The sequence below is a fragment of the Hemicordylus capensis genome, chromosome 2, assembly GCF_027244095.1.
Source record: "Hemicordylus capensis ecotype Gifberg chromosome 2, rHemCap1.1.pri, whole genome shotgun sequence".
In the NCBI taxonomy this organism is placed as follows: Eukaryota; Metazoa; Chordata; class Lepidosauria; order Squamata; family Cordylidae; genus Hemicordylus; species Hemicordylus capensis.
The window spans coordinates 116,617,354-116,631,799 of NC_069658.1; the positions used below are offsets into that span (position 1 = coordinate 116,617,354).

The 14,446-nt window shown below is 45.4% G+C and overlaps 1 protein-coding gene and 1 long non-coding RNA gene across 3 annotated transcripts in view; one reads left to right on the forward strand and one right to left on the reverse strand.

The window, feature by feature from the left end:
• LOC128347268 (uncharacterized) overlaps positions 1-1,248 on the reverse strand; it is a 28,345-nt gene extending 27,097 nt beyond the window's left edge. For both annotated transcript variants that reach the window (XR_008317471.1, XR_008317470.1), the window contains exon 1: positions 1,013-1,248. This is a non-coding gene — a long non-coding RNA (uncharacterized LOC128347268). The remainder of the gene's footprint in view (positions 1-1,012) is intronic.
• Positions 493-14,446, forward strand: part of LURAP1L (leucine rich adaptor protein 1 like) — a 38,960-nt gene continuing 25,006 nt past the window's right edge. Inside the window, exon 1 of the mRNA XM_053301657.1 lies at positions 493-1,419. Coding sequence (XP_053157632.1) covers positions 1,153-1,419 — 267 coding nt within the window. The 5' untranslated portion in view covers positions 493-1,152. The remainder of the gene's footprint in view (positions 1,420-14,446) is intronic.

The window sequence follows — 14,446 nt, forward strand, 5'->3', positions numbered from 1 at the left end:
GGGTGTAACTACTATTAGGCAAGGGGAGGTGGCTGCCTGGGGGCCCCCACACCTCGAGGGGCCCCCCAGAGGCAAGTCACATGTGAAGAGTGTGTGTGTGTATCAGTGAGGGGCCCATTTAAAAATTTTGTCTCTGGGCCCACTCCAGCCTTGTTACGCCCCAGCCTAATTATTTTAGTGTGCATAAATACTGAAGATAGCACATGATATGTAGACAAACCCTCAAAGTTGCAAAAAGTTATTGAATGTTTCCACCAAAGGGTGTGTGTGTGTATGTGTGTGACCGTTCGTGTGACCGTTCTTCGATTGGAGCTGGACAGATATAATGTGGCAGATAAAATCGTCTGGAAAAATCAGGCACTGGTTTAGGGAATATGAAAAGGAGAGCCTTTTCTAGGTATTACGGTAGAAGGGGTAGCCCTCCTCCTCTGGTCCACCTGCCACTGAGGTTTAAAGTTTCAGCCTTTCGGGAAAACTCAAATGACTTCGACTAAACTGTCTATGGCAAGGCTGGTTATATCAGAAAGGAAGAGGAGTAATTGCAATTGCTGGAGGAAATAGAGGGAGCTCTCTATACCCACACAGTCTCTAAGACTGGTTATCAGTCTGTCCTCCTATTAATCCAGGACGCTCACTAAGTATAAACATGAAGCTAAAGGAGAGACGGGGGCGGGAGAAGGAACTATAAACCACGTTCATGATCTCGTCTTCCAAAAGGGTTGCTGCTTGCCAGAGCACATGTAAAAACTGAACTGAACCCCAGAGCAAGAGAAAAACGCGATCTCTCTGAACTGCGACTTTAATTGTGATCTGTGTCTGCTTGCTGCAACAACAAATATGCGTGCTTTCGCGCAGCTGGTGCAACCCAAGTGCCGGAGTTCGCAATCCAAATAATGCAGCTGCCGGAAAGCAGCAAGGACTGCTTCTGTCTCCTGCGGCGGGTCACCTGGCTGGCTTGTCGCTACCCTCCCCGCCACCCCCACCTCTGACTGTCGCTGCTGTGGTGGATTACCTAAACTGGACTAACATGGAGAGGTCGGCAAGTCCCGGGCGGTGCGGCTAGAGGCTTGGATCTTCTGCTCTTCCGCTGCTGCCGCCACCGCCGCCGACTGCAGCTCCCTTAATCCGAAAAGCCTTCTTTACTCAAAAGCCATGGAAGATTGTTCCCTGCCAGATCTGCGAGACATCGAGCTCAAGCTGGGGCGCAAAGTCCCCGAGAGCCTAGTGCGCTCCTTGCTGGGGGAGGAGCCGGCCGTCACCCGCGACAGGGAGAAGGACCGGGATCAACCCGGCGGAGGTCCTCCTTGCACCTCTGGCTTCTCTGCTTCCCTGGCCCCTAGAGCCGCCATTCTCGGCTGCAATAACTCCAGCGCCCTAGAAAGACTGGAGACCAAACTTCATCTCCTCAGGCAAGAAATGGTGAGTAGTACGACTCTCAGACAGGCACCATCATAAGAGGACACAAGGAGAGATTGGGAGGGGGGGGTAATCTGACCACTACTCGCCACTCCTCTTTCTTATTTACTCCCTTGCTATTTCCAAGCCTTTGCTTTGCTCCTGTTGGGAAATACTCAAACCCATGTCATTCACCTACACTTTGCGGAATCGCTTCCTTTCCTTTCAGCTTTCTGGTCCTTTTTTCCAACAGATTAATTTAAAAAAAAAAACCCAAAAAAAACCTGAGCGCAAACTTTTCAGCGACACCAGCAAAGTGTAGGTGAATGACAATCCATGGTTTGTGTGTTTGCTTATTTTAATTCTAGCGAGGATTGCTTCGGTTTAAACAGAGCTCAGGTTCGGAACTTTTCTCCTTTTCTTTTTTGGACTGCCGTGAAGGAAGAGCTGTCTCTGAGCATGTGTAGAAAGATTTCCCTCAACACCCTCCCTTCTTGAGTTATCACAATCGGCATATTTGGAGCTAAGAGGCAAGGCTTCCAGTCACACTTGAGTACCTCTCCGTTTTAGAAACCGAGCTACATTATCACTATACTGTATTGCCCTATGAGTTTTTATCTGTGTCTATATCTCTCTGGTATGTTCATGTACTGCACTTAATCCTCACAAAGTACAGCAGACTATCTTGACTACAAAGCAGTTGCATGGATTGTGAGCAGGCACAGCAACCTCAGTCCAAACTTGTGGCATAGGAGGCGGGGGTAGGCTGATACTGATACATGAAGCCTCATGCCACACTGCACCTTTTCTCCGGTGCTGCCATATTTGTTGTGGATTTGTAGCTGTTAAGGAGCTACCTTCCAGCTCATAGAGATCTGAGTATTGTTTCAGGATCCATCCACTGTTTTATATTGGGCTTGGATGCTCTGCAATGGTAGCCCTTTCTCAGAAGAAATATATCTTGGAAATATAATGCTGTTCTTCCAGATGTGGGCGTGGTACATAGTTTCTTACCATACTTGGATCAAACATCTGCCCATTACAAAATGGAAAAACAAATTATTTAAAGAGAGGAATTGTTTCCACAAGTCAGATGTTTCTCTGCAAGGGGGTTGTAGTTTGAAATTGACTTCTTGTGTTGATCCCTTGACCCTGGAAATGAACTGTACCCCTTAGGAGTGGACTGAAAGGAAGCCCTGGAAAAGTCTGTAGAGTGCACACATGTTCATGACAGTCCCTTGCGGGTGGAGCTTAGGGGGTCAAAGTGCAGCCAAGCAGGTGTGATAATGTGTACTAGTAATAACTGTATTAAAAAAAACCAAAACCCATCACCCACTCCTAAATATATAATCTGAGGGGGGTGGGGAGTTTTTACTACCCAGTGTTGGCTGCTACACAGAAATAGACTTTAGATACATTAGATGTTTGTTCCCCCAAATCTGCCCCCAAAATCTTTGAAATTAAACTGAATTTTCCTAGAGGCTGGCTGGTTGAATATCTTGTCTGGATGGTACATAGGTAAAGGTCAAGTGTGCTGTCGAGTTGGTGTCGACTCCTGATGACCGCAGAGCCCTGTGGTTTTTCTTTGGTACAATACAAGAGGGGTTTACCATTGCCATCTCCCATGCAGTATGAAATGATGCCTTTCAGCATCTTGCTTTATCGCTGCTGCCTGATATAGGTGTTGTCCATAGTCTGGGAAACATACTAGTGGGGATTCGAACCAACAACCTCTGGCTTGCTAGTCAAGTCATTTTTCTGCTGCTCCATTAGGTGGCTTTGGTACATAGAGAGAGACTTAATACAGGCTAGGCTAGGGGATGTACTCCCCCAAATATCTTCTGCTATGAAGTCAATGGCTATTGGCTAACAGGTAGCTTACACTAGGTTATTACAATAGGGATAGCTCACTGTTACACATATTTTTGGAAGGGCGGTATAGAAATGAAATCAAATAAATAAATAAAATCATTAAGAAGCTCACTACACAGGGAGCTTCTTAATGATTTATTTATTTATTTATTTATTTATTTGATTTCATTTCTATACCGCCCTTCCAAAAATGGCTCGGGGTGGTTTACACAGGGAAATAACAAATAAATAAGAAGGACCCCAGTCCCCAAAAGGGCTCACAATCTAAAAAGAAATATAAGATAGACACCAGCAACAGTCACTGGAGGTACTGTCCTGGGAGTGGATAGGGCCAGTTACTCTCCCCCTGCTCAGTAAAGAGAATCATCAAATTAAAAAGTGCCTCTTTCCCAAGTTAGCAGGGGTATGATCAGTAATGGCATCCCATCACCCATAATGGATCAATAATGGTATTCATATGATATAGAATGTCTCTTTTCAACAGTACTGATGGTAGTTCTCAGATGGTTTGTAAACCTGAAAGTTGGAAATATTTCCTCACATGCCACCTGAGTAGTAGAAAGTGTCAGGAGGTATGTAGTCTAGGCCTCACTGAACAAGTTGAAGAGCTCTAGACATTGGCAGAGGGAGGCTGGTGGCGGACCATGTTTGGCCGCCACAGCCCCCTGGCCCCTCCCCTGCATCTGACATCAGATGCAGGGGTGGTGGTGGCTAGCCCCATGCGGCCTCATTTGGGAAGGAGATCGGCCCCGCTGCATTGGCAGCAAGGCCACGAGTGGCTCTCCCTGCATTTCAAAGGTAGGGAGAGTCACTCCAGCCACACTGCCAACATAGTGTGGGCTGGTTTCAGTCCCAAACGTGGGGAATGTGTCTGGGGCTGCAAGGCATGGCCCCTGGGGGTGGCGGCCCAGTTTATTTGAACCTGTTCGCCCAATGGTGGCTCTGCCTCTGGTTCTAGAGTTACATAAGAACAGCCCTGCAAGCCCATCTAATCCAGCATCCTGTTTTACACAGTGGCCCACCAGATGCTGCTGGAAGCCTACAGGCAGGAGCTGAGGGCATGCCCTCTCTCCTGCTGTTACTCCCCTGCAACTGGTATTCAAAGGCATCCTGCCTCTGAGGCTGGAGGTGGCCTGTAGCCTTCCGATTAGTAGCCGTTGATAGACCTCTCCTCCATGAAGTTATCCAAACCCCTCTTAAAGCCATCCAAACTAGTAGCCAATGCCACATCTTGTGGCAGAGAATTCCACAGGTTGGTTATCTGTTGTGTGAAAAAGTGCTTCCGTTCATTGGACCTAAATTTCTTGGTAATCAATTTCATGGGATGATTCCTGGTTCTAGCGTTATATGAGTCCATATACTCCACAACTGTACATTGTCTGCACACAAACTGCTTTTCTTGGTACACCGCTTCTCAGTTTGCCAGAATTATCATGCCTGTAGTTCTACGTTTTCAGTATCTAACAGACTGAACAAGGGGAGAAATGTCCCTGGGCTCCTGAAAGAAGAGGTCCGCACTGGCTGGGTGATAGCTCTTGACTCTCCTCTTTCCCCTGCCTCAGGTCTTTGGAGAAGGGAGGGCAGGGGCCCAGCCATCTTCACTCTCTCTCTCAGTGCCCGCTCCGGCCTCCTTATGCCCCTGATCTAATGGCAACAGCTTTTTCTGCTTTTCATGTTTTTCAGCCCCACCTTTGCATTCTATTTCCATACCATGAACTAATAAATGGCTTTAGTAGTTTTCTTCCTGAGGTGCCAACACCTTTTAAACAAAATTCTGTCCCAAATATGTGATGGCTTGGAAAATCCAACAATTGGTTTACAGCAAAAAAAAAAAAAAAAAAGTAGTTTCCACCTTGCAGCACCCAGCCTCCCACAAAGTGCCATGACAACTGTAAAGGGCTACACTTGCCAAATATTAGACGCAAATTATTTCTGCAGTGTTACTTCCAAAGTTAAAAAGTTGAAAGCACACAAAATCTGGGGAAACAAACTTGGTCTGTAAAGTGGTTACAGACCAAGGAAGTGCAGTGTTAGGCATATCGATCCCACTTAACAAACTCCAGGTCTTACTGGGTGGGTTGCTTTTTCTGTTCTGAAAAAAACATGAGAGGAGAAAACCATTCCATTGAGTCTCTGCTACTAAAGAGAGCAAGATATATCCCTCTTCCATTCTCCAGATAAAAAGACTTGTTGGGCCTTCAGCCTTAAAAACCAAAATGATCTCTCCCTCAAGGCTCTTCCTTCCTGTTCCCTTAGACCAGGGGTTCTCAAAGTTGGGTGCCCAGATGTTTTTGGATTAGAGACCATTGTTGTGGGGGTAATGGGAGGTCTAGCAAAAAAAAAACACATCTGGGCACACAACTTTGAGAAGTCCTGACTTAGAGAATGTGCACCCAAGTGCCTTCTCCCTGCTTGCACATTGGGCTGAAGAGGTAATAGCCTTTGGCCAGCCACTACCTGGAGGACTTGAGTGGGACAGGAGCAAACACAGCTCAACTGACTGAACTGTCTCATAGTCCAGCCCTAGGGGCGTAGCTATAATTGAGCGAAAGGGTTCAAAGAACACGGGCCCCCAGCTCCTGAGGGCCCTCCAGTTCCATCCCTCCCTATTTTCTTCATTATCTCCCTCTCTCTGGGGGGCCGCCAGAGAGAGGGATGAACACAGGCCCCCTCTCCCCTAGCTACGCCCCTGGCCAGCCCCCCTCCCTTTCTTCTCCAGTTGTTCCTGCAGCTTGCCTAGGTTATCTTTTTATTCTTATCCATTTGCATTCACCCTCTTTCCCCCCCATCTCCTCCCCCTGCCTTCCGCTGACTTTGATGCCTACCTCACTACTCTCCACCCAACTCCCCTCAGGGAATGGAGAGAGCAGTGAGCGGGCAACATGAGTCGCTTTGTCTGCTGACTGCTCTGTAAACTGAGAAATGACCAGTGGATGGTGAGAGGCAGGCTGCAGGCATGTGACTGAGGCAGTCTGGGAATGTGGGGACGTTTTTGCCCTGTGAGCTCCACTCAAGGCCTTAAGTGCCCTAGACATCCTCAATGTGATTGCAGTACTAAGACTAGTTCTTCACATATTTTTAAGTTTTAAAAAATGTAATAAAGGAAAGTACCACTGGGCATATACAGAGAGGCTGTTCTCACATGCAGCCTAACTCAGGCTAGGGACGCCCAGCCTGGGTTAGGCTGTGTGTGAGAACCGACGAGATCTGGCCTGATCCCAGTGGGCCAGCACCTCCAAATGCGGCTTTTTAGCCCGGCTGCTAGCCGAGGTTAAGAAAGTGAATGCTTCCAGCCTGGTTGCACACAGAGATGGATGTCTAGAGCGCCCATCTCTTGGGGGAGTCCCGCAATGCACCGTGCATGTCGTGCAGTGCATTGTGGGATCTCTGGGTGCTGGGACAATGAGTCCCGGCCTCTGTTTACCCATGCTGCCAGGAGAAGCTCTGAGATTAATCCGCGCTGCTCCCAGCAATGCTGGTTGTGTGGGTGCGTGGCTTGCATGCCTTTGGGGCTGCGGGTGGTCATCTGGGGGAAGGTAGGTTGAACCCGGCTTTCCCTCCAGCCTGCCCGACATTGCATGTGTGCAATTGTGTAAACAGCCTCAGAGTGTATTTTCATCACAACCAGACAGCAGCAACTCAGCTGCTCACTTTGCTCAGCAGGCTAGAGCCACTGAGTATCTCTCTTTCATTGCTGCCCTGCTAGCAACAACAGCCTAGAAGACACCTGAAGCCCACACAGTTCTGTAGAATCTCTGCTGTATGTCACATTGAGTGATAAGGCATGTAATAAATAAACCTGTCTGTAAGAAAAAGCAACCATGAAAATCGTGAAAGCCTGCCACATTTTCAAAAACAAACTCTCTCGAAGTACTCATGATGATATATCAAGTCCATACTGATATCCATCTGCAAACATTTGGCCCCATTGTAACAATGAAACAGGGGGTATATTTACTAGTAACTATTTTGTACGTATTATCCAGTTCTTTCTTCATGAATGTCGACTGCACTCCACCCAACACTGTGGCTGTGGAAGCCATTTACTTCTTCAGAACTTGAAATGGGGGTTCTATTCAAACCTTTTTGTGGAGGGTCAGCCACTAAGCCAAATGGAGGGAAAGTGGTGGCTGAAATAAGACTTTCAAGCAGGCCCTTGAGTGAGTGGAGGTTGGGATCATGGCCTACTCGTTTGTTAAAGTGACACAGCCAAACAACCTGCTGTGCTGACTGGGTCCCTATTGACATGCAGGAGGCTGTGCACCAATCATGTATGATAGACTGTATCTGTTGGTTTTAAACAAGTAGGGGTGCTGTTTACCCCTTCAGCTACTTCTAGCTATAAACAGCATGTTCTTGAACACTTGGTTTTTCAGTCCGGGATTGAAAGATGAGCCGTTGAGTGTGTGTTGCTTGTTTAGTTTCTATATGTGGAGGCACTAACATTTTATGTCTGTCATTTAGCAAGGCCATCCCTCATCTCACTCAACTCATATGGCATGATTGAGTTGGTAAATCCCTTATTATGCACGCTGCTGAAAAGAGCACCTGAAGAGCACACACAAGGCAGCTGCTCCAATCAAAACACACTGTTCTTTGCTGTGGGCTGCAATCACAGTTGAAGAGTGCCACCAGGAAGCTTTTCACATGGGGCTTTTGGAGCCCTTTAGCTCACATATCCTCCGGAATGGAGAGGGTACATTTACATATTGGCTAGATTTACCCCGAAGCCCCTGTAAGTTATCAGGGAACAGTTCACACACAATTCAGGTTTTTCACTACCGTGTTAGTGTAGCCTGATTTATACCCAGGGTAAAAAAAATCCACTATTTGTGTCGGTTTTTTAGAATAACTTCAAGTTCGCAGTAAAGCCTTCCCGTAAACTTGCGGTAAAACCTGCTGTGCAGGAAAGGCCCAAGGGGGCAGTAGTTGGCATGCTGACATTATACGTTGCTCAGCTGTTAAGAGCAGTTCCCATGTGACTTTGAAAACACAAGTCATGTCAGGAGCAATGCTGTAAAACATAAAATTCAATGGAAATTAGACAGTTCATATTTCTGCTCATCAGCTACTCAACAAAATGGGCTGCATAGTTCTGTAGCAACTTGTAGAGTATAGTCATGTTGATCTGTTTGCTGTAAAAATTATACAAATTATTGTGATGCCTATACCGACTTGCAGAGGAGAGCTATGTTGTTTGCAGCAAAACAACAAAGCATCTAGTGTTACCTTAGAGAAAACACATTTTTTGGTGACAGAAGCTTTCATGGGCTAGAACCCACTCTATCAGGTGCACAAAGTTTTATTCTCAGCAAATGTGTATAGGGATATACAAGAAAACATGTATAGACAATGGTGGCATGAAATACAAGAGGACAGTCTGAAAATCTTACACATGTGCAAGATATGCACAGTAACAGTCAATTACCACAGAGCTTGTTGAATTTGAAGACTGTGATGTTTAAACCATGAGCACTCTTACCAGTAAGGCTGGCCTAACAGAAGATATTAATCCCAATCTAGCAATCTGCATATAGAAAAAGGGTTCAGGAGTTTGCTTTGGGTGGATACACATTTATCAATCCGATTTGCACAAGCAGCAATTCTGGACCCAACACAGTGTCTTTGGATTGCAGCTGAAATTTGTGGCCCCACATAGCTGCATTCATACAATGCCCTCCATTTTGTACTGTGTTGGGTTGTGTGTGAACTTAGTGTAGTCATTCTCTTTCCTTATCCTGCTCAGTGACATGGTGGGTAAGAAAACGGGGGCATAACAAGGAATTCACTGTTCAGTAAGGTCGTTCTCACGGCCATTTTCAGTGGGTAGGGAGGCACAAGGGGAGGCAAGATCAAATTTAGCTTTCCCCCCAGAAAATAACAATCCATGTGTGGCTTGTGCACCCATGCGATCTGTGCTGCTCTGGGCAGCGCAGAGTTCTGGAGGCTGGGAAAATGCATTCCAGCCTACAGATATCCCTGAATGTGCTGTGCGAGGAGCACTGTGCATTGAGGGATTTCTCCTCAAGCTGGAAGCTCAAGGTACTTGGCTTTATGTCTGCTCAGGCTGCTTGCAGCAAACACACGGCCCTGGACCTGGGTACAGTGTTCTCTCTAATTTTCTCCATTTGTGTGTGGAATGAGTTTTGTTCTGGGTGGGAGTATCAAGGCAATGTGCGCGCACATGCATTCAGACTGCGGCCTTCCTGATTCAACCCAAGCGGGATCTAAAATTAACCGAGCAGATATTAAAACAATTTTTGATTGCAGGCATGTGCCTTAAAGAGAACACTGCCTGGGTAAAAGGGTGAGCTTGTGCCCTTTTGCTCAGGTAAAAGGGCGGGTTAAAATCCTGGGCTACCTGGGGAGGAAGCACTGGGATCGGCCTTGATCCCAGTGCTTCACATGAGCAACCCTACCTAGCCTGGGTAGGGCTGCTCATGTGAACAGCCTGAGTGTGTTTTTGTGTCCACTAGCTTAGATGGGTTTGAATAGGACTGTCAATGGCAGTTGTCCAGGTCATTTAAAAATAGAACTTCCATATTCATTGGCAGTATGAACACCAGATATGGGGGACGAACCACAGGGAATGTACATCATGCTCTTCTTGTGAGCTTCTAGGGGCATCGGTTGGTAACTGTAGGGAAGGGGATGCTGAACTATGAACTGCGGTCTGATCCAGCAAGACATTTTGTGTATTCTTTTAAGCTATATATGACAGCTCATGTTCTCATAGGTATCTGGATAAGGCCATTGTTTTCCTTATCTATTCTGTGTCTGTTTAGGGAATAGTTATCCTGATATTACAACAACTTACCTGTCTGCTAGAACAAGAGATCCCTGATGGTTTCAAGCACACGCCCTGACTGACTATTCCTAGATATCATTGTGTTTCTCTGTGGCATTATGAATTCCCTCAAAGATAATAATCTTGCTGTTGTTTACATAACCATTTACTTGGAATGAAAGGAGTTGATACCTATCTTCCAGCTCATTCAGCTCTAAATCTTTTGAACTTAAGAAATCAGAGGCTGAATTACAAGATTTCTATCCAAGGAAGACCATAGCCACAGGATGTGCTGTGGGGCAAGTCCTCTTCATTCTGAGCTCCTACTTACATTTTCTGTTTTCATTTTAAAAAGGCCACCCAGCTCTTTTATTTTAAGAAGCATATGGGAAAGCATGCAGGCAGGCTTGATTTTGCCTATTGGGGGGGGGGGGGAGGTGCAAAGCAAAAATTCTCCTGAGCCAGAATCTGAAGGGAAGGTGTTAAAGCTCCCCTTGAAGGAGAGGCAGACATGATAATCCCCATAATTTCCCCCCAGATAGAATTAAAATGCAAGCAAAGAACAAATGCCAGGTTGCCTTGTTCCTGATTTAATGTAATGGAGTTCCATAGCTCCATGACATTTAATAGGGAATAAATTCAGCTGCTGCAGAAGCGAAAACCCAGGGCTTGGGTGGAAAGCCAACCCCATAGAAGACCTGCAAAAGATTGGTTTCCTCTCCTAACCCTTGGTTTTGCCGCAGCAGCATTGGAATTTAGCCCCATTTAATGCAATGGAGCAACTCAGCTCATTATGTTAAAATGGAGCCAAATGGTTCCATTTCCAGGGCAGATTTTCATTTCCAGGGTTCCATTTCCAGGGCCTCCTGGAAAATATGGAGAGGAGGACAACCTCCACAGAAACCCCTTGAGTCCAGAGCATTATGAAATCCCTTCACTGTCTCCATGGCTTGGCTCAATTGGGGGGAAAGAAGAGAACTATGAATATTTATATATCACTCTTCAACCAAAGTTCTCAAAGCACTTTACATGGAAAAATAAATAATATATATATAAGATGGTCCCCTGTCCCCAAAGGGCTCACAATCTTAAAAGAAACACAAGTTAGACACCAGTAGGAGCCCTTGGAGGCATGCTTTGCAGGGGCTGGATAGGGCCAGTTGCTCCCCACCTGCTAAATATAAGAGAATCACCACGATAAGATAAACTCTCTTACCTCAGGGTAAGAGGGCCCCTCTGGGCAGTTCTTTCCCTGGCTCTGGTTTTCAGGGCACATACCTTTAAAACAACCCTCTAAGCCAGAGGTCCCCATCTGTGGCACTCCTGCCATTCACAGGTTTAATTGCTCCTGCCATTCACTGTTCTAGACAATAAATGCAAAATCACTGGAATGCCTGAAAAGAAGTAGTCACTTACTTTTAAAATGTTATACAGTTAAATTGTACTTTATTCATATGTTAAAAAGTTCAATAGCTTGGGTTACTTATCACTGTTCTGCAAGAATTCCCCACGCCACCCCAACATTTCTTGCTATAAGCCTGTATTCCTTCACAACCATGTAAATGGTCCACGTCACGTGTTACTTAATCATCTTTCCTAACACGTTGAGGTGAGTCTCACGATCAGTCAGACTCGCCAGAAGGGGGTTTGCGGGGCGAGTGGGCTGAGCCGGCAAGCTGGTGGGGGCTGTGGGGATCAGGGACCGCGAGACCCCCAGAAGTTCCAGGATGCCCCACACAAGCATGCAGGGCATTCTGGAGAGAACCCCGAGCGGCTGTCGGGGGTCTACTCGTGTGTTGCCGCATGCCACAGCAACACATGAGTAGACCTCCAACAGCCTCCCAACAGTGCCACGGCAACACATGAGCAAAAAGAGGAGGTTAACAGAGCGCTCACTCCGTTAATCTCATCTTAGGGGAGGGGTATTTAGGGTGGTTAGCTGCCGGGAGCCCCTTAGCCCGCTTTGGGGCGATCATGAGAATTGCCTCAGTGTCAGCAGGAGTAATCAGGGGCATAACCTTAATTGAACAATGGGGGACAAGAGTCCCTGGGCCCTGAGAAGGGAAGGCACTGACTAGGCAACAACCCATTTCTCCCTCCAGCCCCTCTCCCCCAGTGCACTGGCACACTGCTGTCTCCTGACTGGAAGACTCGTTTTGGCTTCAAGTGAGTGGAGTCTTCCCCAGGATGGGAGGAGGGGAGTAGCATCCCTCCCACATCTTCTCCTTCTGACTGGCTGGCTAGTGCTCAGGTTCAGCCCACCACTCCCTCAGTCGAACTGACAAGCTCAACAACAAGGAAAAGGTTGCTGAGCATCAGCTAGCCAGTCACACAGAGAGAAGGAGGAAGAGATGCTGCCTGACACTCTTCCCATCCCACTTCCCTCCCAAAGCTGAGTCAGAGCTATAAAGATTTTCAGTCAAAAGAGTTTAGGGAGCTAATTTGAATTTGTCCTCATTAAAAAGAACAGGATAAAACCATTGCACTTCTTTTCTCTGCTCTGCTCCCCCCCCCCAAAAAACCCACCCAACATCATTTAGCAACTGGATTCAGTTTACCCCTAAATCCTGGGGCAAATTCTGGGATTTAGTTCCCCATGGAAAACTTTGACTGTGGGATATGTGTGTGTGTGTGTGTGTGTTTATGGCTGAATTAGAAAGATGGAAGCATTGCTGATGCATGAACATATGAGGTAATTGTAGTAGGTATATTTATGTTAAAAATATTTCTGAGCCAGGGATTGTAGACAGACAAGTGTGTGTGTGTGTGTGTGTGTGTGTGTGTGTGTGTGTGTGTGTGTGTGTGAAAATGTTTGCATATGTGGTAAGCGTGTGGTATTTTTTGCATAGGTAAGAGCAAGATAAAGGGCATGCCAAAAATGTTTAGTTTTTCACTCTGTCCTTACCATACTTCTGCAGCAAAGATGCAGAGGGCAGAGAGGAGAGGACATTGAGGGTCCATAATCCATCTTCTTTTATTTTCCCAGGATGCACTCTAACCTTGCTATGCCCCGGGAGTAATTTAAAGAAAAGCATATAGTTTCTTCTCAATCCCGAATTACTAGGGTGAGGAACTGCAAAACATTTCATACTGCAGTGCAAAACCATGGCAGAATTATATCCTTGTAATACTGGTTTCTTATTCAATGGACAAAATATTTCCTTAAAATATTTGAAGAAATTAAAGAACAATAAATAAAGTAGTCCTCTGGACTCTGTAGCGTGCCAAAAGAGTTCTAGTGCTCTCCTGACATAAAAAATATCTTAGATGAAAATGTAAACACTAGTTTGCCTTGGCTGCACTTAGAATATGTGCAGTATTCCAAGTCTTTTGCCAGCAATTAGGAGCTAGCATTTTAATACTGTGTTTTGTCTTTAGAGTAATTAGTACTGCTTCTCTTTATACTTTTCTTTACAAGAGCCTATGTGGTAGAACAATTACTACATGCAATATCTATTCATTTAAAATATATTAATAAATAAATATATTAATAAATAAAATTTATTTATTAATAAATATATTAATAAATAAAATATATTAATAAATAAATAAGCTGAAATTTGATTTTTTAAAATGGAATTTTAATTAACCATGTCCATAGATGTCTTACTTGTTTTAAACGTGTGTGTTTTGCATAGGCCCCTAGAAAAGCCATATAAAATGTGCCCAAATCAAGACTTGTCCACAGGATTGCTTTTTGCTAGGGAGTATACGCAGGTGGAATGGTAATGGAAATGGCCATGTTACATTTCCTCAAGATTCTGATGAATTGTATGGACTATTTCTCCAGTACTTTAGTGAAGCGTCCTAGCTAAAATCACTTCCTTTAATGTCATCCATAGCATTCCCACAGAGGACAATTTTGCGAAGAGAAGTTACAAAATTGGGCACCCTGAGGAATCCCACAGTGCAGAGAGAGAATTTCCTCCCTCCAATCTCTCCCATTTCAGAATGAAGAAACTGAAGTATTCTCACTAGAAAATAAAATAGATGGTGGTGGAGGGGCATAATTGCAGTGCGCAGGACTGAGCTAGGAAGAGAGGTTGAAAACTTTCAGAAACAAAATGGGAGGAATTCCCTTTACCTATTTGTGGACCTTTAAAGTGGCCTGCCTTTTTCCACCTCCCACTCCCTTTAATAGTGAAAGGAATTGTTTATTTTTGTCAAGAAACCATTTCTGGTTCTTAAGAAAACCTGACAGTTCCCTGACCAGCTGACTATTCCAGCCAGTTAAGAGTGTCTTAGAGCCTAAATCAGTGCTCTTCAAAATAATGAAGGATGGATGTATTTGTCTTCTGAGCCACTGAAAGGATGCACTGTTGCATTATCTAGTTTATCTCCACAATCAGAATATGACATTTCTACAGCAAAAGTTGTGAGGGTTTCATTTTA